The sequence below is a fragment of the Diabrotica virgifera genome, chromosome 8 (genome assembly GCF_917563875.1).
Source record: "Diabrotica virgifera virgifera chromosome 8, PGI_DIABVI_V3a".
NCBI lineage: Eukaryota > Metazoa > Arthropoda > Insecta > Coleoptera > Chrysomelidae > Diabrotica > Diabrotica virgifera.
The window spans coordinates 182,207,066-182,234,949 of record NC_065450.1 but is presented as its reverse complement, the minus strand read 5'-3'; the positions used below and the strand labels follow the sequence as shown (position 1 = coordinate 182,234,949).

Below are 27,884 nucleotides of genomic sequence, written 5' to 3'. Positions count from 1 at the left end.
TTGATGACGTTTTAAACAAAAATGAGGGTTTCACTTTATTGCGTTCAATAAATAATATAATCAATTTTGGAAACTTCGATGAAAATATTAATATGGATCCGTCTCTAATAGCAAAGTTTAAATATGCCCCAATTACATCTTGTGACGTTGAGAGATCTTTTTCTGCCTATAAACAAATATTAACAGATAGAAGACATAATATTAGTTTAGAAAATATGAATCAATATATGATTATTTATTGTAACAATAAAAATATGTAAATTTGTTTTATTGTACTCTTTTTATAATATTAGTTTAGAAAATATGAATCAATATTGTAACAATAAAAATATGTACATTTATTTTATTGTACTCTTATTTATCTTGTGGTCAAAATAAAATATTTTGCCGTTTTATTTGTCACAAAACCTGAAGTTAAAAAAATATATTAAGAAATAATAATACAATTTGGTTTAAATTCAAACCTATTTATTTATTTTTATTATTTTTTATTTATTTATGTATTTAACGTAAACCATAAAATTATTCATATAAAAATAAGTGCATATATAAATGCATATTTGCATGTTAATTGTGCATATTCAGCTTGTTTTAAAATGCATATTGCATGCATATTTTAGACATTTTTTAGTGCATATTTTCCAGTCTCTACTTATAAGAGGTGGTTTATTCAATAGGCATGCCATTTACTGAAATATTTTCGCTTAACACAAGATTTGTCATGATTTGTGTTTTCGTATGGTTGATTTTTAATCCAACTTGTAAGGAGGCTAGGTATAGTTTCTCCATTTGCGATACTGCATCATTGATGCTGTCAGCAAAAAGAACAATATTGTCAGAGAATCTCAAATGACTAAGAATTTCTCCGTTTTTCTCCCTTTTCCATTTCTTACGTTATTTTGCCGGTTATTAGCGCGCTCATCACTGTATATACAGGGTGAGGCAGATAAAGGGCCTATTAGAAATATCTCGAGAACTAAAGGTAAGAGAATCATGAAAATTAGAATACAGGGGTTTTGAGGTGTGAACTATTTAACGAAAATATTTTGGTCTCTTTACTACTTCCGGTTATACCAGAAGTTTATTGAAACTTCGTTTTTTTAAATGAGATACCCTGTATATTTTTACATTTTTGAATTCTCCCCGATGTATTCTTTCTTAAAATATGACAATTTATAATATTAGACAGGGTAGTTTAAAAGATAATTACGTTTTTTTATTGATTTCATAGCAATATTCACCCCCTGTAGAATTGTACTGACTTGGCATCAAAAACTCTATTTATGTTCAAATTATTTTTAATATAGTCTACTATTATAAAAAATTATTAATATAGCGAAATATTTAATTTTAGTATACAGGGCTGGTCGAAACTCGAAATTAGTATTTTCTGAGTTTTGTTAAATGGGACACCATGTATTTTAATATTGTATTGAAGTGACATTTTGTCATACTTTTTTATTCCTTAAGCATTCCCTATACCTAACTGCTTTAATTTGTGAGTTATTCGTAATTCTTTAAGCCAAATATTAATTGCAACAAAAATTACGTGAAATTTTATTAGGATTGCCGTGAAAATATTCAATCATAAATAATTTTTCGAAAATAAACACATATTAATCTCGACTGACCCTTAATTTATTATTACTGGTTGATATATTAAAATACCTACGTAGTTAAGATTATTGGTGCGTTGAATATTAATAAAAATATACAATAGGTACTCTATCTAGTTCGCTATGACTTGACACTAAATATGCTTAAACCTTTGCTTTGCTTAAACACTCTACTATTTTTGTAGTTCCAGTTACTTTGCTACCATTACTAATATGAATTTTTCTTATGAGAAACTGATTAAGATGTTTTTTTTTTGTTCTAGGAGAGTATAACAAAATGTGCTACTAGCAATAAGAATTTATCATCAGGAATTCCATGATACATTACAACCAAAAAGAGAAACTTTTCAAAATTTACTATAGCTGTTCCAACGGACTGGAGATTTAGATTACGAGAAATCTGATCGAAAAAAAAACTATTGTAAATGATTAAAATTAATTAAATGTAATTGTAAATGATTAAAATGAATTAAATGTAATTGTTAGTGTCACCGAGAATCGGCATCTTAGTATGAACGTTGTTGTAATCTAAGTGTCTAGTACGTCGAAGCTATTCTAGTAAACTTTGAAAAGTTTACCTTTTTGGTTGTCGTCTATCAGGGAATTGCAAATTAATGGTAACAAAGCCACTGGAACTATAAAAATAGTATAATGTAATGTCTAATGTTTAAGCAAGTTTAGTGTCAAAGTCATATACAACTAGGAAGAAAATGATGTGTATTTATTAATATTGAACGCACCGACAATTTTAATAACGTAGGCAATTTGGTATCTCATCCAGTATTAATAAATTAAGGATCATTCTAGATTAACATGTATTTATTTTCAAAAAATTATTTTTGATTGAATATTTCCACGGTCAACCTAATAAAATTTCACGTAATTTTTGTTAAAATTAATGTTTGGCTTAAATAATCACAAATAACTCAAAAATTAAAGCAGTTAGGTATAGGGAATGCTTAGTAAATAAAAAAGTACTATAAAATATCATTTCATTACAATACTAAAATACAGGGTGTTCCATTTAAGTAAACTCAGAAAATACTCATTCCGAGTTTCTACCAACCCTGTATACTAAAATTACACATTTCGCTATATTAATAATTTTTAATAATAGTAGACTATATTAGAAATCACTTGAACATAAATCGTGTTTTTGATATCAAATTAGTACAATTCTACTGGGTGTGAAGTTTGCTACAAAATTTATAAAAGACCGTAATTGTCTTTTAAACTACCGTGTATAATATTACAAAACCCATATTTTAAGAAAGAGGACATCAAGGAGGATCCAAAAATGTAAAAATATATAGAGTGTACCATTTAAAAAAATGAAGTTAGAATCAACTTCCGGTATAACCGGAAGTAGCACAGAGACCAAAATATTTTCATTAAATAGGTCACACCTTAAAACCCCTGTATTCCAATTTTCATAATTCTATTACCTGTAGTTCTCGATATATTTCTAATAGGCCCTTTATTTGCCTCACCCTATACATATACATATAGGTGTTATACATAAATACATCATCTAAGCACGAGAGTTTAAATGGGCAAGAGGTAGAATTAACTGACGAATTCGTTGAGAGAATGATAAAATCAATAAAAAATAAAAAAAACATATGGTCCAGAAGTATTCCCAAAGAAACAAAACCACATATTATGTGGTTTTATTTTTATAAATAATTTATTTTATTATGACAAAACTAAAGCACATTTGGGACTTGATAATGCGCTATTTAGGTGGCTCTTTGATGGATGGGAAATTGCTATCGCAGAAGGAGAAGAAGAATAATTGAGTTTTTGAATGGTTTTTATTCACTTAAAGTTTATAACAAGAATTGTAATAGTCTTGCTCTTTCAGTAAAAGTAATTATAAAGAAGAGTAACATTATGTTCTTCCTTTTACAATGGGTTCCATCCTATTATTTTTTTTTTCACTTTTTCTTATTATCAAAGACTCCGGGCCTGGTCTAATAAATCTTAGCCGCATTATAAACAAAATTAAAATAATTAAATTTGGGCTCGATATCTTTAAAGAAAATTCCCAAAACTTTCCATTTTAAATTGCGTGACACAACCGGCATGTTACATCTCGAACAGCGCCAAATAATTTTCGAAACAAATCTTTTTTCGCATTTTTCCGACATTATCAAGACACCAAAAAGAAACATTTCCACCATTTGAAACGAAAAATGTAGCTACTTCGCACAATCTGGACACAAAAAAACAATCAAATAAAAGAAACGACAAAATAAACAAGGCTCGCCCCTTTCACATTACTTTTCTTTGTAATCCTTCGTTGTCGGATTTGAGCATAATCATTTGTTTAATTTTTCTCGCACGAACATCCCAAGACGCTGGAATTATTTAATTTAAGCCTAATAAACATGAAAATTCTTTATTCGGATACAAAATAGTTACAAAGAAGTGGGTCAATATACACAAAGGAATTTGTAATTTAATATCTGTGCTTTGTACTAATTTAATCTTTTGAAAATATAGTGACAATTAGTTCTAAAATCACAGATAAAATTTACTTTTATGGTCTAACCATTCCAGCTAATCTCTAAGATTCAACTATTTCATTTGTGTACAAAATAATCCTTATCCATATAAAGGGAGAAAAAACCAAGTGCTCTAAATAAGAGGTATCTCTTTACGGTGTACAAAATCTTATCGAACATCTTAATACGCTGGCACTTTTGTAGAAAATTTCATGAGGAATACCAACCCAAATTAAAAAAAATATATATCGACCATAAATCAGCTACTTGAGAAGATATGGTAAAGTCCGTTCGCTCAACTCAGACGCATTTTGACAGATTCAGAGTAGGAAATATACAACACGAAAATTCCTACCTTACAATATTGACAGCTTAAATTATGAATAAATAATAAAGAGTCAATAAAGAATACATTATTTTAATAAACAAAGTATCTAAAAATTGTAACAAAAGAAAAAAAATTTGAAGCATATTAACTATTCAAAAATACCACCATCAAAAATTATTGTTATGTGTCAAAATGTTAATATTTTACCAATTTAGATTAAATAATGGTATTAATTAAAATTAAGTCATATTTTAATTTTTTTTTACTTTGGGCTTCGCAATTCACATAATTTCAGAATTCAAATTTAAAATTTTACCGGAAAAATTATTTTGCCGAAAATTCAAAATATACCTCTAAATTTAGTTTTGATCCTCTTTTCAAATGCAAAATCCATTTTAAAAAACTTAATATACATGTTGTTTTTTGGGTCGGAACATTTATACAATATTTTTTAATCCGGACCTGGATTTTTTATAATTGTAAACAAATTAATTGATTGGACACCTATAAGAATATTCGCGTGTTAAATATAAAATAAATATACAGTGCGGTTGACAAGTTGTAAGCTGTATTTCAATTTTTTTCTACTTAGAGCTCTCGAAATTCACATAATTTCAGAATCAAATTCAAAATTTGACCAGAAAAATCATTTTGCCAAAAATTCAAAGTATACCACTAAATTTAGTTTCTTATCCTCTTTTAATTGAAAAATCCATTTTAAAGAAATTGAATGTACAGGGTGTTGTTTTTGGGTCGGAATATTTTTCAATATTTTTTAATCCGGATCTGGATTTTTTACAATTGTAAATAAATTAATTTATTGTACACCTTAAATGATATTTTCGTGCCAAATATAGGATAAATACACAGTGTGGTTAAAAAGTTATGAACCAATTAAGAAAATGGCAAAATAGATAAAACACTCAGTATCTTTGTTATTAATGGAGCAAGACACATTAAGTATGGTATTTTTGAGACCACCTAAGTGTCCTGTTTCTACAGTTAACGTATGTTACTTTCCCAATGAAACGCCCTGTATATTCCAGAAAACTGTATAAGTTTAGTATACACTCCCACCATTTCCAATAGTTCTTCTTTTTTTAATGAAATACTACGTTTATTTAACCTTTAACTACCCGCGCATCAAGTTATAACATAACTACACGCGTGGCGTACTTCATACGCCATAAGAAAATACACTTAAAAACAGGGATTTGTTTATTTTGTTTTGAAAAAATACACTTAGTTGTTTGTTATAAACCTTATTCGGCATCAGTGAATACTTGGATTTCCTTCTAAGTAAGCCAATTGGGATTTATAAAAATAAAATTACTAATAAAAAAATTTTTGAAATGTGATTTTTTACAGGAGAAAAAGTATTGTCTATAAAGAAAAATATATTTTGTTTCATAATTACTAAAAAACAATTGAAATATGTACTTATATTACTACTTATATCGTGTCGTATATTGGCGACCACCGGAAACAACAAGTAACACACTGTAAATTACGATCTTCCCAGAACGCCGATTATAACGAAACTAAAACCAAAATGTAAAGCAGATTACAATGTTAGGTTAGAGAGATAAACAAGGTCAAAAATTAAATTTTTAAATATATTTGCAGTAGAATTCCTATATCTGGCGTACAAAATACGCCAGTGCGTGTAGTTAAAGGTTAACTACACGCGCTGGCGTATTTTGTACGCAAAATATACGAATTTCTTATAACTGAAAGAATTCTACTGCAAATATATTTAAGAATTTAATTTTTGACCTTGTTTATGTCTCTAACCTATCACTGGAATGTGCTTTACAATTTGGTTTTAGTTTCGTTATAATCGGTGTTCTGGGAAGATCGTCATTTACAGTTTATTATTTGTTGCTTCCGGTATTGGACAATATACGCCACGATTATATTAATATAAGTAGTAATATAAGTACATATTTCAATTGTTTGTTAGTCATTATGGCACAAAATATATTTGTCTGTATAAACAATACTTTTTCTCCCGTAAAAAATCACATTTCTAAAAATGTTTTATTAGCAATTTTATTTATCATGGAATCCAGTTATTCCATGATTCCAGTTAAAAAACCCAATTGGCTTACTGAGAAGGAACTCCAAATACTCACTGGTGTCGAATAAGGTTTATAACAAACAACTAAGTGTATTTTTTCAAAAAAAAAAAAAATAAACAAATCCGTTGTTATTGTGTATTTTCTTGTGGCATATAAAGTACGCCACGCGTATAGTTATGTCATAACTTGATGCGCGGGTAGTTAAAGGTTAAAGGTTAAAGATGAATATTCGCCATAAACTATTTGTCACACATGATAAAAAACACTGAAATGTTTTAACATTTTACCAATTTAAATTAAATAATGGTATTAATTAAAATTTAGTCGCATTTTAATTTTGTCTACTTAGAGCTCTCGCAATTGACATAATTTCAGAATTCAAATTCAAAATTTTATCAGAAAAATCATTTTGCCGAAAATTGAAAGTATACCACTAAATTTAGTTTTTCATGCTGTTTTCAAATGCGAAATCCATTTTAAACAAATTTAACATACAGGGTGTTTTTTTGTGTCGTAACCTTTTTACAATATTTTTTAATCCGGACCTAGATTTTTTATTATTTCAAATAAAATAATTGATTGGACACCTAAAAGAACATTCGCGTGTTAAATATAAAATAAATATACAGTGCGGTTGACAAGTTGTAAGCTGTATTTCAATTTTTTTCTACTTAAAGCTCTCGAAATTCACATAATTTCAGAATTCAAATTCAAAATTTGACCAGAAAAATCATTTTGCCGAAAATTCAAAGTTTACCACTAAATTTAGTTTTTCATCCTCTTTTCAACTGAAAAATCCATTTTAAAAAAATTTAATGTACAGGGTGTTGTTTTTGGGTCGGAATATTTTTCCATTATTTTTTAATCCGGGCCTGGATTGTTTACAATTGTAAATAAATTAGTTTGTTGTAAACCTTAAAGGATATTTGCGTGCCAAATATAAAATAAATATGCGGTGTGGTTAAAAAGTTATGAACCAAATAAAAAATGGCTCTTCGTCTTCTCCTTCTTCTTTTTGTATAGACACGACCCTGTCTATTTTTTCAATGTGCCTCTAGTAAGTTGTCGTTCCATCGTTTTCGTGGTCTTCCCACTGATCGTCTTGCTATTGGGGAGCCGTCTTTTGCTGTGCGGACTACCCTATTTGTTGTCAGGACAAAAAAATGACAAAATAGATAAAACACCCAGTATCTTTGTTATTAATGGAGTAAGACCCATTAAGTATGGTATTTTTGAGACCGCCTAAATGTCCTTTTTCTACAATTAACGTATGTTACTTTCCCAATGAAACACCCTGTATATCCTACAAATATTTTTGTTTTGTATAATAAATAATTTACATTTTTGTTATTAACAACTACATTCTATTATGGTGTAAATAAATGTCTATTATGGCGAAAGATGTATGTTATTTAGGTTTGTTTACTCTTAATATTGACTATGAGCACATGTGCTTGGTTGTATAGTAATTTACAGTTATGTATAGTTTGTCAAATTATTTACTAAAATTACTAGACAGTAGTCGTGTCTAAGACCAGCAAACCAACTATAATTCAATGGAACAATCAATCCATAATCTCTTCATAGATTTTCGACAAGCAAGCAACAGTAGGAATGGGGGTTGTTGACAAAACACCGGTTTTCGGTTATACCGGTTTTTTACTTACGGTTTAACGTGGCGGTTATAACTGGTCGAAAAAACCGGTTACTCTAAAAACCGGTGTTCGCTTTTTTAATGAATCATGCCTATTCTGTAACTCATTTCGAAGATAGAAGTAAGTAGAATCGAATAGAAGTGACCAAGTCGAATAGAAACCCAGCAAACAGACCGACGTGTTAAATATGTGAACTTTGGGTGCATTTGTCACCAATATACGTAAATTGCTTACGTGAATTTCACGTGAAAATTTGGTTGGAAAATCACATTGAAAATACGTCTTTAAATTACGAGAAAAACTCGTCTTCAATAGACGTATTATTTACCTTAAATAGCAATAAAATGTTTCGGGAAATTCACGTTGCAAATACGTGTTGATTAACGTATCTTTTAGGGAATGTATATATTAGTATTCACGTGAAAGATACGTCCTCGGTTCACGTAAATAATTCGACCTTAATTAACTTATGAATCACGTAATTATTATCCTCATATGATATAAATAAAACAAGCAAATAAAGTATTAACAATGTATTTATTTAGTAGAATTTAGAGACTTTAAAACATTTGTCTTGTATAATTATTATACAAGATAATGAACCAAAAATGGTACCAACCTAAAGACACATTAAAAAATTTGCCAACACAAAACACAACACAGGTCACTTTTTATTTCGAGAAGGACACTTTCTGGTTTTTTCTAATTGCATCATCGGCACTTCAACCCTCGAGCAGTGAGGTAAACGTTAATACGAAAGACATTATTATAAATAAACCCGCCTAAAATAAAACGAGGGAAATAAACTCTTCACGTTTCACTTTTTGTTGTGAGAAATGTGAGAAGCTGATATTAGAGGTTATGATCATCGATTATAAAAATCGATTATTATTGAATTACAGTTAAACTATTCTACTTACTTTAAATTAGTATTACGTATTTTCTTTTTGTTTTTAAATTTCTCCTACTATTAACTAATTGGTCTTACTAAAAATCTATTACAATACCATAATAATATAAAAAAAAATAATCCTATCGAAACGTATCTATTATTCGATAAATCGATTAATCTAGTTTTCGAACCAACTACAGTCGGAAAAATGAAAGAATACCCATGAACGAACATATAAAACACGCTGTATTTTCCTGTCACCGTGTCACAAAGAAAATTGCCCAGCGCAAGTACATGTAATAATAATTATTACATGTACTTGCTCTGGCCAATTTTTTGTATACGGTGACAGGAAAATACAGCGTGTTTTATACGTTCGTTCATGGGTATTCTTTCATTTTTCCTACTGTAAGTATGTTAGTCACGTACCATGGTCACATGATAGTATCTAAAGGAGGGAAAGGCTTGGTAGTACGTCATAACCGCGCGCGATTTGAAAATTAGACTCAACATAATTTTAGCTCTTTGTGATATTTTTAAAGAAAAAAAAATAGCAAAAATAGCTTCAAATCAAGGTTGGATTGAAATAGTTATGCTAAATGATTTTAAAAGCGAAATCATAAACTTTTTGTTTAAATATTGGTATTATTTACATTACTTTTACGTGAAATACATCTAATTTTTCGACGTCCATAAAATACAATGAGTAAAATATTTTTCAAAATTTAACCACAGGAAGTTATTTCTGTTTCGTGATTATTACGTGAAATAAACGTACCTTTGCGATGTAACCGACATTCGCACCTACTATACAAAACATGTACTATATTCGTCATTATGATTTTATATTATTCTAATGTCAAACATGTATAAAGGAAGCACTAATATATAGGTGAATGATTTGGCACTGAAATACGTTTTTTCCCCGTCATAAATCACCGAGTTACGTATTCGTTGAAATTTGCCGTAAATTTAACGTAATCATCACGTAACTGGGCTCAAAACTGTTTGCTGGGATGAAGTGGAAAGAAGCGAGTGGTGTGTTGTGTGTCAGAAAAGTTCCAATGAAGCTGAAAGGAAAATTCTATAAAACAGCCATAAGACCGGCTATGATGTACTGAACTGAATGATGGGCATTGAAAAAGAAAGAGGAATAACGAATGCATGTGGCTGAGATGAGAATGCTTAGATGAATGAGTGGAGTGACAAGAAAGGATAAAATTAAAAATGAGTATATTAGGGGAAGTCTAGGTGTGGCACCAATTGATGCCAAAAGGAGAGAACATAGGTTGAGATGGTTTGGTCATGTTCAACGTCGAGACGTTAGTCATCCAATACGAAGAGTAGCTGAAGTGCAGATTCCTGGAAGGAGTAGGAGAGGAAGACCGAAGAAGACGTGGGGGGAGACGATTAGGCAGGATATGTTGGTAAAGGGGATTAATATTGATATGACCCAGGATAGAATTGTGTGGAGAAATGCAATTAGGTAAGCTGACCCCGCGTAGGGATAAGGCAAAGAGAATGATGATGATGAATACTTTTACGTGAAATACATCTAATTTTTCGACGTCCATAAAATACAGTGAGTAAAATTCAAGCGATACGTATTTAACCAACACCGTTGTAAAATTTTGTTTTCCAAAATATTTCTTAAAATTTAACCAAAGGAAGTTATTTCTGTTTCGTGATTATTACATGAAATAAACGTACCTTTACGATGTAACCGACATTCACACCTACTATACAAAACATGTACTATATTCGTCATTATGATTTTATATTATTCTAATGTCAAACATGTATAAAGGAAGCACTAATATATAGGTGAATGATTTGGCACTGAAATACGTTTTTTCCCCGTCATAAATCACCGAGTTACGTATTCGTTGAAATTTGCCGTAAATTTAACGTAATCATCACGTAACTGGGCTCAAAACTGTTTGCTGGGATGAAGAGGAAGGAAGCGAGTGGTGTGTTGAGTGTCAGAAAAGTTCCAATGAAGCTGAAAGGAAATTTCTATAAAACAGCCATAAGACCGGCTATGATGTACGGAACTGAATGATGGGCATTGAAAAAGAAAGAGGAACAACGAATGCATGTGGCGGAGATGAGAATGCTGAGTGAGTAAAATTCAAGCGATACGTATTTAACCAACACCGTTGTAAAATTGTGTTTTCCAAAATATTTCTTAAAATGTAGCCAAAGGAAGTTATTTCTGTTTCGTTATTATTACGTGAAATAAACGTACCTTTGCGATGTAACCGACATTCACACCTACTATACAAAACATGTACTATATTCGTCATTATGATTTTATATTATTCTAATGTCAAACATGTATAAAGGAAGCACTAATATACAGGGTGAGGCAGATAAAGGGCCTATTAGAAATATCTCGAGAACTAAAGCTAAGAGAATCTTGAAAATTGGAATACAGGGGTTTTGAGGTATAAACTATTTAATGAAAATATTTTCTTCTCTCTGCTACTTCCGGTTATACCGGAAGTTGATTGTAACTTGGTTTTTTTAAATAGGACACCCTGTATATTTTTACACTTTTTGATTCTCCTCGATTTCTTCTTTCTTAAAATATAAGGTTTTGTAATATTATACAGGGCAGGTTAAAAGATAATTACGTTTTCTTATTAATTTCGTAGCAATATTAACACCCTGTAGGATTGTATTAGATTGGTATAATAAACTCTATTAATGTTCGAATGATTTTTAATATAGTCTACTATTGTTAAGGGTTATTGGTATAGTTAAACTTTTCATTTTAGTATACAGGGTTGGTCGAAACTCGGAATGAGTATTTTCTGAGTTTTCTTAAATGAAACATCCTGTGTTTTAGTATTGTAATGAAATGTTATTTTATGGTACTTTTTAATTTCTTAAGCATTCCCTATACCTAACTTCTTTAATTTGTGAGTTATTGGTGATTAAAGCCAAACATTAATTGCAACACAAAATAGGTGAAATTGTATTAGGTTGGCCGTGAAAATATTCAGCCACAAATAATTTTTTGGAAATAAATACATATTAATCTATACTGATACTTAAAATTGCCAATAGTGGTTGAGGTATCAAAATACCATCGAAGTTAAGATTGTTGGTGCGATTAACAATTAAGCACAAACTAAAGCAGTTAGGTATAGGGAATGCTTAAGAAGTAAAAAGTACCATGAAATATCATTTCATTACAATACTAAAATATAGGGTGTTCCATTTAAGAAAACTCATAAAATACTCATTCCGAGTTTCGACCCACCCTGTATACTAAAATTAAAAATTTAGCTACACTAATAATTGTTCCCAATAGTAGACTATATTAAAAATCATTTGAACATAAGTAGAGTTTATTATGTCAAACTACTACAATCCTACAGGGTGAGAATATTGCTACGAAATTAATAAGAGAACGTAATTAGGTATCTTGTAACCTACCCTGTATATTATTACAAAACCTTATATTTTAAGAAAGAAGAAATCGAGGAGAATCCAAAAATGTAAAAATATACAGGGTGTCCCATTTAAAAAAACGAAGTTATAAGCAACTTCCGGTATAACCGGAAGTACCAAATAAATGAAAATATTTTCATTAAATAGATCAGTCTTCAAAACCCCCTTATTCCAATTTTTATAATTCAATTGTCTTTAGTTCTCGAGATATTTCTAATAGGCCCTTTATCTGCCTCACCCTATATAGGTGAATGATTTGGCACTGAAATACGTTTTTTTCCCGTCATAAATCACCGAGTTAATTCGTTGAAATTTGCCGTAAATTAAACGTAATCATCACGTAACTGGGCTCAAACCTGTTTGCTGGGAATAGTCCAAATCGGTATTCCGTAACTACTTCGGAATCTCTACAATCGTAATAGTGAATAGAAATTACTTCGACAGCATTTACCCTGTCGAGATCAGATTTCGATATCGGAATTGTGCTTGACGCAAGCGCATTTTGTTTTGTTTTGAAGTTTATATTTTATATCCTTGAATGTTTTCTTGAGTAATCTATGAATTGTACTGAATATGCCTATTTAATTTAAAAACAAAATAATGCCTCCATACTTAAAAAAAATAAGCTTGAAATATTGATTTCAATCCCTACCCCCCCTTAAGGATAGCTATGACACGATTTTGATAGGCAACCCATGCTGGTCGTGTTTTTCTATGTATGAAATTTAATAATAGAAATGTTTCACCCCTCAAGCAGATGGGTACATTTCGACCTCCTATTCGGATACTAATATCTGAAATGCAGTATAATAAAACTGCTATATCAAAATCTTGTTTTCTCAAAAGTATAGACAGGTGCTATATAGCTTCTTATTTTCCCATATCTATTTAAAGAAAGGAGACGCTTCAAAGCCATAAAAGTATTTTCGCACACCCTCAAATAAAGAAAAAAATGTATAAAACGAAAGAATCAAACAAAGAACTACTTACCCTTTTCGCAATATTCTCCCTCATAGTCGGGATTCCGACACTCGCAAATTGGGCCGCTGTCCGTCGAAATGCAAATGCCGCCATGTTGGCAGGGGTCGCGCGTCTCACAAGCGTCACTAGTACTGTTGCCACGTAAAATCTGAAAAATAAGAAAGTAAGTGTTAACTATATTTTAATATAAATGTTTCACAGAACTTCTTCAGTTATATTAGTTATATATTTAAATACAAATATTTACTTTTTTTAAAATGGACTACTCTACTGCAAGTAAAAACGTTTAATTTTCAAAATACCTGTTTGCTATCCAATATTAGTATGAGCAGATTATCAAAGAATAGCACATATTTGGGAAAAGTTATTTACCAGCAATTTTATTTGCTGGAATCGAATCTTATGATTGTATATATTAATAACATATGAATAACATATGATATGTATGCAAAGTCCGCAGATAGTGTGCTATTTTTTATAAACAAAATAGTGTTTTTTTTAATTATTGCTTTATAACACCTAAGATTTTAACTTTAGACCAAAAAAACCCAAATAAAAATTCACCGCATATAGTAAGTAACTAAACTGTGCAGAGACATGTTTTTCGATTTATTTCGACGAAAGTTTTCCTCGAAAATGCCGGTTTTCCTAACAAAACCTTTAATTTTCAACAAAAATTTTAGGTAAGTTATTATTTATCAATAATTAAATAACTTGGTGACATAAAGCCCTTTACTATAGATTACATTGCCAGAAGCCCATGGAATAATATATTACTTATACTATTCCGGTTACTTTAAAACAGTACTTCCGGTCGCCTTTCTAAAACCAGAAGTCCTAGGCCTAATTTCTCACCTTTAGTACCATCCTTGAATTATGAGCTTTCATTCGACACCACATTTTTCTTTCTACCTGGAATAGTGACAGAGGAGTTATATTCGCCAACAGACGGACAGACGGACAGACAGTCATCAAACCGGAAGTATATATTTATGCTCCTCTTGAGAAGGCTCGTCGAATAATATATCACTTAGACTATTCCGGTTACTTTAAAATAGTACTTCCAGTCGCATTTCTAAAACCGGAAGTCCTAGGTCAAAATTCTCAATTTTATCACCATCCCTGGATTATAAACTTTAATTGGACACCACATTTGAGTATAGTGACGAAGGAGTTATATTCGCTGAAGGACGGACAGACGGACAGACAGTCATCAAACCGGAAGTATATTTTTGTGTTCCTCTTGAGAAGACGCGTCGAAAAATATATCACTTTACTATTTCGATCACTTTAAAACAGTACTTCCGGTCGCATTTCTAAAGCCGGAAGTCCTAATTCAAAGTTCTCACCTTTGGCACCATCCTGGGATTATAACCTTTAATTCGACACCACATTCTTTTCATTCTTCCTGGTATAGTGACGGTGGAATTATATTCGCGGACGGACGGACAGACGGAGAGAGAGTCATGAAACCGCAAGTATATATTTGTTCCCGTCTTGCGAAGGCGCGTCGAATAATATATTACTTATACTATTCCGGTTACTTTAAAACAGTACTTCCGGTCGCATTTCTAAAACCAGAAGTCCTAGGTCTAATTTCTCACCTTTAGTACCATCCTGGGATTATAAGTTTTCATTCGACACCTCAATTTTCATTCTACCTGGTATAGTGACAGAGGAGTTATATTCGCCAACGGACGGACAGACGGACAGACAGTCATCAAACCGGAAGTATATATTTATGCTCCTCTTGAGAAGGCGCGTCGAATAATATATCACTTAGACTATTCCGGTTACTTTAAAATAGTACTTCCGGTCGCATTTCTGAAACCAGAAATCCTAGGTGAAATTTCCCACCTTTAGTACCATCCTTGGATTATAAGCTTTCATTCGACACCACATTTGTCATTTTACCTGGTGTAGTGACGAAGGAAATATATTCGCGGACGAACGGACAGACAGTCATCAAACCGGGAGTATATATTTGTGCTCCTCTTGAAAATACGCGTCAAAAAATATATCACTTGTACGATTCCGGTCACTATAAAACAGTACTTCCGGTCGCATTTATAAAACCGGAAGTCCTAGGTCAAATTCCTCACCTTAGGTCAGTGGCGTACCGATAGATCATCGGGCCCTGGTTCCACTTGGGATGCGGGGCCGCCGACCCAATAAAAACGCACATTGTATATCAAAAGTTTTTAATAAACATTAAATGCAAATCATCATTTATCATTAAATGTAGGTACCATATATTTATAAAACCTCAAGCTAATTTATAGTCCATTTACTCACAGAGTTTTTTTTTTGTACATTTTAAAGAACTGCTCTTGGTTCCAAGTGCTCATTTTTGAAAAAAATTTGGTTTGAAATTAAAAAAAAAATAATTTTGAAAAAAAATTGTTTTCAAAATAACTTAAAAATTATTGGTGATACCAAAAATCTCAACTAGTAAAAAATATAGGTTTTAGTACTGTGAATATTTTGGACTTTTTATTTTCCTGAAGACAAAAATTGGTTATATTATGATATGGCTGTTCAAAATTTGCTTACACCCGTGATTAGTGGCTCGTTCAAACCCATTTAACCACAGCCTTTTTAATAGAAAGCACTTTGAACCAACGAATCTTACATAATATCTTATAAACAATACATAAGTAAAGTAATTTGTGTAGAGGTAACGATTAATTTCATTTCGGATATCTACTAATTACAGGGTGAATTTCACGATTTTTTTAACCACCAAAAAAAAGATAACATCATTATCTTGATCAAACTTACTTACTTTTGATGTTAGAAACTTTTTTAAAAGAACAATGGACTATTAAAACAGTAAGTTAATATTAATCCTATCGTTTTTCATACTAACGTGACTGATCACTTTACGCCAGCCGTTTTTATAAATAATGAAACTCAGAAATTTTCTACATCCAGATCTCCAGTCATAAAGAAAAACCTTAATATTGGAAAAATAAACCAGTTTTTAAAAAATGAAAATTTGAATAAAATTTATTTCAACAAAATACATTCTCAAATTGATACATGTATAATTATTAAGTTAAGTAATTACATACAAACCTCTAGGGAGATGAAACGGTTATATAAAAAAATATCAAAAAAACCTTGGATAACGGTGGCGTTGATGATATCTTTCACCAAACGACGAGATTTTATTAAAAAGAAATTAGTGTCTATATTTTATCCTTATTATCCTTATCACTACATATTGTCTTTATTGAGAATTTACCTAATTTCAGTTATTAAAGTTACCTAAAAGTACAGGCTGAAGGATGAAGGTGCTATAAACACGAGTATCGAGCATTGAGTCTAGTGTATTGAGATTATTTTTATGACCCACCGTATAAAACTTGCATTGATCAGTTTCCAAATTTCTGCAACTTTGTAGTTTACCTACAACTTACTCATGGAACGTGCTAATATAAAAAATACAAGTACGTACAAAAATACAAATAGGTTAGTCTTTAAACAAGTGTTAAAAGAAGGGCTTCGGTAAGTAAGTAAAACGAGTAAGGAACCTTACAAAAGCGTTCCGTGTGTTTCAATAAATTTTGTTTTCAATTTTTTTTATGAATATCGGTTCTTCGTTTCTATTTATAGGGGAATGGGGGGTATGATGGGGTAGCTAAGGAAAATAACAAAAATACAACATAATTACTACGTTTATTACTATTACTAATTGATGGCACGTTACGTCATTAATCTAACTATGATTTGGTACAATCTTTGGAAAATCAACCTATCACATTTTTCAACAATTAGCCGTTAATAAGAGCATTATGAAAAACCATCTTGCCCCATACTATGGGGTATGATGTGGTAATGGAATTGGGGCATGATGGTGATGCTAATTAATTCTCACAAAACAAACAAAAATGTGTATTTGCTCCAGATCTTCATTGTCCACCCTAGCACAAGCATTGTGAGCTCAACATCCATAGATCTGGCAGCCTACCCAGGGTTCTGACGATGTCACTTTATCTATGGCTGTTTTCATAGCATCTATCGACCACTCTCCTCTTTTTGTTTTTTTCTTGTAAGTACGTACCATGGTATTATCTAAAATAATAATCAAATGGTATTTATTAAGAAATTTAAATTAACCCAGACTTACCACCAATGTCCCATCATACCCCGCACCCAATACCCCATCTTGCCTCAAAAGGTAACTTTGAACAAAAAAAAAATTCACTAATTAAATTTTTAACGTATTCACACAAACAATATGCCATTATCAAAATAAGAATACTAGTAAACAACGATAAAAAAGACATTAATGAGGTGATCATAATTACCTTAAAATAGCGATGGTTGTCCTTGCACAAAATTAGATCAACGGGTCGCTAAAACAGTTTTCCGTTTGTAAACAAAAAACGCGTACACTCTCATTCACAGTTTCTCTTGCAGGGACCGTTAGTCGAATGACTCTTCCTATTGAGTTACTGCATGATATTCACCAACCCGTAGTTTCTTGTTTGTGTGTGGTACCCCGTCTTACCTCGAGACCCCGTCATGCCCCCCATTCCCCTAAGTACCTACACAAAAATTTAAATTTATTAAGCAGTTACATTTCCTAGTGTGTACTTGTGTAGTTCAAAATGTCCCCATCAAAGTATAAACAATAGAAGCAAAAAGCACGATAGAGCGGGCCCCTTCGGGACCTGGGTCCTGGTTCCACGGAACCCACGGAACCATGCTCAGTACGTCACTGCCTTAGGTACCATCCTTGGATTATAAGGTTTCATTCGATACCTCATTTGTCATTCTACCTGGTATAATCACGGAGGTGTTGAGATTACGGACAGACAGACAGACAGACTGACTGACGGAATTGGGTAAAAACAAAAAATACACAGTGTGGTTAAAAGGTTATGAACCAAATAGGAAAATGGTAAACTAGAAAAAACACCCAGTAACTGTTATTGAATAAATATGACCCATTAATTAGGGTATTTTTGAGACCGCCTAAGTGTCCCCTTTCTACAGTTAACGTATGTAACTTTTCCAATGAAACATCCTATATTAATAAGCAATTCATTGGCATTGAAAAACTTATGATTTCGATACTACAAATAGACTTTCGATAATATTATAATAAATCTCTTCGATTTCCTAAAACCGAATTACAGCTTTGTCTGTAAATAAATCTTAGTTCCAATCGAAACTTAACGTTATGGTTGTGGTGTTTAAAATTACTGCGGATCTTGGCACTTTGTTCGCGGAGCATTCTGTGGAATGGAATGGAATGGAGTATGAAAATTTATATCAAAGCCAAAACCAAACAACAAACTTTAGAACAACTCAGATCGTGCCCATGTCTTTCCTTAAACAGGTACAAACTTCTAACAGACAATATTAATGGCAAAAAGTTACACATAAATAATTTCTGATTTTTTTTAATGAACTATTATATGGTTATATTTATTTATTTATCGTATGGAAATTACAACTAGTCCAGAAAGCCACTGCGCATCCGCTAGGAAAAATATTCTAATTCGGATTTTTGGCACAATCTTACTCAAAAAGGACCCCTTTTAACAAACTTGCATGTTGCCAGGACCAAAAGTTGGTGAAAAATTTTTTAAAAGTTTTTTTTTTGTTTTTTTCCTAAAATTATTTTTTTTGCATGGAACAAAATTTTTTTAGGTTTTTTGGATCATTCCAAACAGAAAAGGTCTTTAGTGCCTTTTCTCTAAAGTTGATAGTTTTTGACATATCAGCGATTAAAAATTGAAAAATTGCGAAATCGGCTATTTTTAACCCTCAAAAACTATGTGAAAAACTGAAAATTTGAATGTTGCCAAGGTAGGTAGATATTCTTTAAAACTCCTTTGTCTCTTAATTGTTAATCAAGCGTGCGCGACACTACTTTCCACCGTTGCATGTGTATGCAGTATGGTGCAAATAAAAGGAATAAATTCGTTATTTCGTAAACCGGCGACTTTAAGGGAAAATCCCGAAACAATTCGATTTTTATTTTTTTAAAGTTATGATATTGTGACATATATGGTATACTAGTGACGTCATCCATCTGGGCATGATGACGTAATCGATGATTTTTTAAATGAGAATAGGGGTCGTGTGCTAGCTCATTTGAAAGGTTCTTCAATTCTCTATTCAGTAATATAAACATTTACTTAATTATTTGTACAGGGTGTCCAATAATTTAAATTTTTTGTCAATTTGCCAAATGATTTAATTTAATAAAAAAATTTTGGACACCCTGTATAAATAATTATGTATATGTTTATATTGCTGAACAGAGAATTGAAGAACCTTTCAAATGAGCCAACACACGACCCGTATTCTCATTTAAAAAAATCATCGATTACGTCATCACGCCGAGATGGATGACGTCACTAGTATACTATATATGCCACAATATCATAACTTAAAAATAAAAACCGACCCGTTTTGTAATTTTTCCTTAAAGTCACCGGTTTACGAAATAACGAATTTATTCATTTATATTTAATACGGAAAATAGTGTCGCGCACGCTTGATTGGCAATTAAAAAACAAAGGCGTTTTTGACATTGTATTGCAAAAAACTCTTCGGGGTTTCATCAATCGATGTTTAAAGAATATCAACCTACCTTGGTAACATTCAAATTTTCAGTTTTTCACATAGTTTTTGAGGGTTAAAAATGGCCGATTTCGCAATTTTTCAATTTTTAATCGCTTATATGTCAAAAACTATCAACTTTAGAGAAAAGTCACTAAAGACCTTTTCTGTTTGGACTGATCCAAAAAACCTAAAAAAAATTTGTTTCATGCAAAAAAAATAATTTTAGGAAAAAAACAAAAAAAAAAACGTTTAAAAAATTTTTGACCAACTTTTGGTCCTGGCAACATGCAAATTTGTTAAAAGGGGTCCTTTTTGAGTAAGGTTGTGCAAAAAATCCGAATTAGAATATTTTTCCTAGCGGATGCGCAGTGGCTTTCTGGACAGTTAAAAACACTAGTAATATAGGTATATGACAAACTTTAAATAGTTACAGACAAACATCAAGTGTATTAATATAATAATCAATTGACTCTGAAGTTGCAAACAGGAAGTCTTCAGGGCTACCATTATAGGATCTTTAGGGACACTCTTCAATAATGTGGTCAATGGTTTGGTTCTCCCCACAGTTACATTGAGGAGACGGGTTCTTTTCCCATTTATGTAGCACGTGTGCACATCTGCCATGTCTGGTTCGGATCTATTTAGAGTGGACCATGTTTTACGTGGAAGATCAAAACCTGGTGGCCTGTAGGTAATGCAGGGCATGTCATTTTGCCATGCATTCCATTCTTGGGACCATGCATTCGTGATGTTGAACGCCTCATGTATCATTCTTGCCGTTTTTATTGGTGGTTTTCTAGAGCGGAGACGGGTATTTCGTGCATCTTCGGTATCTGGGTGAATCGGCAGATTTATATTGTTCATGATCTTTTTGTATTCTCGTGTAAGTGCGTCAACTCGTCGTAAATGTGGAGGTGGGATGTGACTTAATACTGGAAGCCATTGGGTGGGAGTTGATTAATTTAATTGTACCAGCTATCATCCTCATAGTGCTGTGCAGCTAAGTGTCGACCTTTTTTACGTGTGGGCTGTGTAGCCAAACTGGAGCACCAGCAGTCTAGAAAACAAGGGCTAAGGCAGTAGAGCGGAGAGTGGAAACGGATGCTCCCCAGATGGTACCGCAGAGCTTTTGTATGATGTTATTTCTTGTACTCAACTTTTGGGCAGTTTTTGTTAGATGCTCTTTAAATGATAGCGTTCTGTCTAGTGTTACGCCCAGGTACTTAGGTGTTTTGTTGTGGGTAAGTGTGGTATTTTCAAACCGTATGTTGAGTTACTTCCCAGCAAGTTTATTGTTCAGGTGAAAGCAACTAACTTCTGTTTTGGATGCATTTGGTTGTGAAGTCGCCACTTGCGAAAATATTTGCCCAATATATATCTTTGTTCCTTACAAACTTTTGACACTTGGCAGACCTCATTGGCCCAAGATGGTTGGTTAGTAGAGTTTCACCATGCTCTCGGAGGTATTCTTTTAACATCGACGTTTAGACTTTCCAATTTTACAACACTATAATTTAGATTAAATTATAAGTACAACCATTGTTTGGTTCTGGGGCTAGTTAGCAAGTATGTATGAGTAAGTAACCATAACCACAAATTTTTTATCTTTCAAAATTTGAACCATCTTTTCAATTTTATTAGTGGGATTACTTATTCTATTTTAGATTAACTGATGATGGACTGATAGGTCCGAAAACGTTCTGAATGAACCTATTTTATTAAATCCATTGGGATTTTTAAAATTTTATTAAATATATCTATTATATAGAAGTGGTTTTACTTCATGTTTTTTAAATTATGATTGTTTGGCACATATTTATCAGTCTAGTGTAGTCATCCATTTCGGCGTGATGACGTAATCGATGATTTTTTAAATGAGAGTAAGGGTGGGCGTGCATGATTTGGACGCTAAATTTAAAATTCGACGCTGAAAAATAAAATTACCTGCTTCTGCATACATGATTTGGACGCTGGGTCTAATTGAAATGTAAATGGAAAGTCAGGTAATAAAATTCTAGAGATTAAGCTGATAAGGTTTATTTGTCACTTTGAAATAAATACGACATACATTTTACGAAATGGTATCGATCCATACAGTTAGTTTGATACTCATGTATCCTATCTCTAACGAACATAATATTTTTCTACTCTTTGGATCTTTAAGTCTATTACTTTCATGGACACTATTAATATTAATGTAAGTTTCAGTTTGAAAATTTTTTAAAACATCAATAAAATGGAAAATATTTGGATGAGCATGGTAAAAATTATCGATAGCAATGTCAAAATCGGAGAAAATGATTTTTGGATTGAATTTCAGACCAATTACTTCACATTTGCTTTTCAAAACATTAAATAGTTTTATATAGGTTTGTTCCGATTTGTCGGGAAGTAAACAATAACACAATGGTATATAATGTCCGTTGATAAATACGTGTATGGTAAAAACTTGCTTGAAATATTGAGCACAGTAACTAAATGTACCGTCCATATAAATCGTTTCACTGCCGCACAGAAAACGCATGTTAGTGTTACACGAGAAGATGATAATGTTAGAACTTGGTTCAACCGCAAATATAAAATTCTCGTCTTTAAGTGTTTTGATATTCATAATATTTACCGCAGCAACAGTTTCTTCTTTACTTTTGGGCAGTTTCGGTTGAGCCATTCGCCGTTCACTGTATATTTGATTTCGTATTAAATTAACGTCTTTAACAGTCATGTGGCTCAAGCAATCTACATTTTCTTTCAACGCACTATGTATGAGTTTGGACGGCCTTTCGGTCAAATTATCCTTAGGCTTCCTTTTGGCACTGCTACGCACAATCTGTCTATTAAGCGTCTTGATATCACACTCGTGATTATGTTCTAGATTACTTCGGATCACTAACTTTTCTGGCCCTTTCGTGAATATCTTCGCTTTACACGACCGTTTTACGCACCTCCAATACGTTTCTCCCGATTTTAGTACTTTGTCTTGAGAAAAAGTAAAACTGTTCACTTTGAGCAAAATTTTTCCACGATTACTTACTAACGTTGAAATTTCCATATTCACTATTATATTAGTTTATATTCCTGTCTAGTACATGAGTTATTGTAAATAGACACAGGTTTATGGATTACAAACAAATTACCAGTTTGTTTTTTGCGGGAAACGAAAGTAATTAGTTTCGGTAGTACCGTAAATAAATTATCAATATGTCATCAGATGTTACTATACAGAATGTCTCACCGAATAAATCCTATTCTACCTCTTACTCTACATCAGTAGAATTTATACAACCCGTTGGATGTGCATGATTTGGACGCTAAATTTAAAAGACCCAAAGGAGGAAGACCCAACCCTTCAGTCCTAACTTTACTTTCTGGCAGCGTCCAAAACACGGGTACTTTTAAGACCCTCAGGTACTTTAGCGTCGAAAACATGCCCGCCCGTAAGGGTAGTGTGATAGCTCATTTGCAAGGCTATTTAATTCTCTATTCAGTAATATAAACATTAACATACTTAATTTAAAGGGTGCCAAAAAAATTTTTTTTCATTAAGCTATTTGTCAAAAAAGGAAGAACGTATGTAATTTATTTAATTCAAAGTATATTTTACTGCTACCAGAAAACAGAAAAAATGTTTATTTTACAAATTTCGCTAAAATTCAATGTTAAAGCTACCACCCACCTGATTCTTAGCAGTTTGGACATTTATTTTAAGAGAAAAACTATGTTTAATTGTCAAATAAATATAGTTTTCCGTTTTATGACCGCAGTAAAATGTATTTTAAAATAACATAGGTACATACTTCTTTTATTGTCAATTAATTTACTTTAAAAATCATTTTTTTGGCCACCCTGTATAAATAATTATGGTAATGATTATACAGAGTATTGAATAGAGAACTGAACAAACTTTCAAATGAGCTAGCACATGACCCCTATTCTTATTTAAAAAAAATCATAGATTACGTCATCATTCCCAGGGAGATGACTTCACTAATATGATATATATGCCAAAAAATTATAAATCAAAAGTAAAGTAGAGTTTGTTGCTTCCAAAGTCGCCCATTCTCGAGAAAATGAATTAATTCCAACTTACACGTCTTCACTCTATGTGACAAGTAAAGCTGATAGATGTTTTATATGATTTTAAAAGCTCCACAATAAAGATGGGTTTTAATGAAAAATAGAGCTATTTATTGTTTTAATGATGATGGCTACGGCGATAGAACAATATCATATAGTGAAGCAGCTAACTTGTTAAACGATACTTTCCCAAACTATTATAGTATCAAACACGTAGGCCAAGAATTGTTATAAATTAAAATAAAACTTTAGATTTATTGCATCAATGTATATATACAGAGAGGGGTAAAATTATGGAATAAATTCATTTTCTATAAAATGGACAATTTTGGGGAAAAATCCCGAATCGATCAAAATTCCCTCAATTTTTATTTTTAAATTACTTTTTTGTATAATATATTTCATACTAGTGACGTCATCCATCCAAATGTGATGACGTAATCGATGATTTTTTTAAAGGATCATATAGTTGCTCATTTGAAAAGGTGTTCAATTCTGTATTCAGTAAAATAAACATTAACATCAGTATTTATACAGGGTGACAAAATATTATTTTTGAATTTAATTAATTGACGCAAAAAGAAGAATGTATGCAATTTATTGAGAATACAAAAACATGTTTATTTGGCAAGTAAACATTGCTTTTCGCTTAAATTAAATGTTCAAACTGGCAATAGGTAGGTGGGAAGCTGCCTGAGCTTTAATTTAAGCGAAAACAAATGTTTATTTGTGAAATAAACATTTTTTTCTATTTTCTGACGGCAGTACAATGTATTTTAAGTTAAATAAATTACATACATTCTTCTTGTAGCGTCAATTAATTTAATTCAAAAAATATTTTTTTGGCCACCCTGTATAAATAATGATGTTAGTGTTTATATTACTGAATAGAGAATTAAACAGTCTTTCAAATGATGTACCACATGTCTCCTATTCCCATTTAAAAAAATCATCGATTACAATGACGTAACTAGTATGCAATATAAGCCAAAAACTTGAAATAAAAAAAAAATTAAGCTGTTTCCGGATTTTTTTTCAAAATCGTCCATTTTAGAGAAAATGAATTTATTCCATAATTTTCCCCTCTATGTATTTTAATAAAAAAATATTGATTAACATGCTAGTTAGATACTAATATTTTGAAACAAATTTTAAGTTTAATATTTAACCTTTGAATATTTAAATTAAAACATCATTGCTATATTATTTTAAACTAAAAATACACATGTATATTGACAGAATGTTCCGATTGTTTAATTAATAATCAATTCATTAATACAACGTGAATACACTATTAACGAAAGTACTGAGTAAATAGTGAGGATTTCGAAATTTACGTTTGATTTTATTTAAAACTATAGAAAAAGCTTTTACCGTGCAAGCATGCAGAATATATTTTTAATATACAGTGCTTTTCAGATAAAATTATCCACCTTAAAATTTTGAACCACTGACTTTTAGAAAAAACACAAAAACACGTCAAATAATACGTGAAGGGGGAGACATTATGCCATATTTAAGCTTTCCGGGAAAGGCACCCTCTCACCCCCGTATCATCCTTTTTTTTTACTTTTACCTTTTTTATTTGATATTTGGATTCTCCTCTATGTACTGATTTCGAAAATGTATAACACTTGATGTCTAAAGGGAAAGGCGCAAAATGCTGCCTGTCAAAATTTTCAATGTGTTTTAAATGTATTTAAATCTTACTTTGGGCCTGCCTCTTCTCACTCCATCCAGTCTTTGGTTACAAATGTGTTTTGAAGGCTCCATAGAGTTTTCAGCATAGGTTTTAACCAGTGGCGGCTGGTCAAGGTCGGCAGTGCCGACCCACACATTTATGGACACATTATAGATTTTTTTAAATATATAAGTTAATCAGAGTTGATGATATTAGTTCCTGTGAAATAAAAAAAATATCTGTAAGATAATATAGACCAAATTTTATTCATTGTTTTTAAAAGAATTCGATCGATCCGATACGTTAAGTGATCCCTGTGCGCTGTGCTTAAAAGACTTTTCAAATTAATGAACCTAGCCATGCACCCAATTGCGATTGTGTGAATTCTTATAAGGCCCGCTTCGGCAAGCCGTCCCCAGATTGACCATTTGCTTGTAATATAAAGCTATGGAATATTAGCCGATAGGCAACCAATTATACATTCCCCGTATTTATTTGAATGGCAAATACGGCAGATAAACAATCTGCCGAGCGGTAATCTGCAAACGGCAACAAGACACGTACGTATAGACCAGGGCGCATCTGTAAAAATATTAGTAAATTAATTTGGATGTTGAGAGGTGACTCATATTTGTTTGCAGAAATTGCTTGAAAATAACTCATATAATAATATTTGAGTTATCCTCCCACTCAAAAAGGTCCGGAACATTGTTTAAATAATCAAAATGTCAAAAAATAAAGGACAAATTCGATTTTTTTCTTCATTTTTTTATTATAACTTTAAAAGTATTCATTTTCGAGAAAAGTTGCACTGACGTAAAAGTTGTATAATTAAATTTCCTACAATATATGATTAGCTAAAAATTTTAAAAATTGTCACCCTTGTTGCAAAATAGCAATAGTTGCGAAAAAATAATAAAAAAACAAATATTCGCATTTTACGTTTTTTAACCATTTATGCTACACTTAGGACCTTCATAACTTTACCCAGAAAGACTATATCATATAATAAAACAATACTGTGAATTTAATTAAGATTGGTTTAATAGATTTTGCAAAATAAATTTTGCAATCCAATCCAGCTTACGCAAAAAAATTCATTTTTTCAAAATGCTGCAGAACTGAAAATAAAGCAGACAGCAAGTTGAATTTATTTTTACGTATAGAAGAATACTGTGCCTTTCTTCTCTATGTAAAAGAAATTCAACTTGCTATCTGCTTTATTGTCAGTACTGCAACATTTTGAAAAAATTTTTTTTTTTGCAAAAGCTGGATTGCAAAATTTATTTTGCAAAATCTATAGAATCGAGCTTAATGAAATTTACAGTATTGTTTTATTATATCATAAAGGTGTTCTGGTTAAAATATGAAGGTCATAAGTGTAGCATAAATGGTTGAAAAACGTAAAATGCGAATACTTGTTTTTAGTTTTTTTCGAAATTATTGCTCTTTTGCAACAAGGGTTTTAAATTTTGAACCAATTCTATATTGTAGGAAATTTAATTACGAAACTTTTATGTCAGTGTAACTTTTCTCAGAAGTGAATGCTTTGAAAGTTAAAATCAAAAAACCAAGAAAAAAATCGAATTTTTTCTTCATTTTTTGACATTTTGATTATTTAAACAATGTTCCGAACCTTTTTAAGTGGAAGGATAACTCAATTATTATTTCTAAAGAATTTTCAAAATATCTATTAGACAAGTTCATTAAAAATTATCCATCATTCTTTAATCAAAGAAAATAAGAAAATGGATTAACAGTTTTATATGCTGATCCAAATATTTTCGGAAGGTGGGAAAGTTTCAAAATATGTTTAATTTTATATACTGCAATTCATTAGGTATAACAAACTATTCTCAAATATAATAAATTATTGTGCTCAAATGTTGGCACATTCTGCCTCAAATGAGCGGGAGTTCTCTTGTCTCAAAAGAGTCAAAACGTATTGTCGAAACACCATGAAACAAGAGAGAATGTAAAACTTGTCTCAAATGTCAATAGAAAAAAACTTTTAAAACCTCTCAA

The 27,884-nt window shown here is 31.4% G+C and overlaps 1 protein-coding gene across 1 annotated transcript in view; it reads right to left on the bottom strand.

Annotated features, from left to right (window-relative positions):
- LOC126890321 (neurexin-1-like) overlaps nucleotides 1–23,153 on the bottom strand; it is a 758,564-nt gene extending 735,411 nt beyond the window's left edge. Inside the window, exons 1-2 of the mRNA XM_050659185.1 lie at nucleotides 22,725–23,153; nucleotides 13,529–13,667 (exon numbers count right to left, since the gene is read on the bottom strand). Of these exons, the coding sequence (XP_050515142.1) occupies nucleotides 13,529–13,667; nucleotides 22,725–23,153 (568 nt within the window). The remainder of the gene's footprint in view (nucleotides 1–13,528; nucleotides 13,668–22,724) is intronic.
- Nucleotides 23,154–27,884: the final 4,731 nt, after the last annotated feature.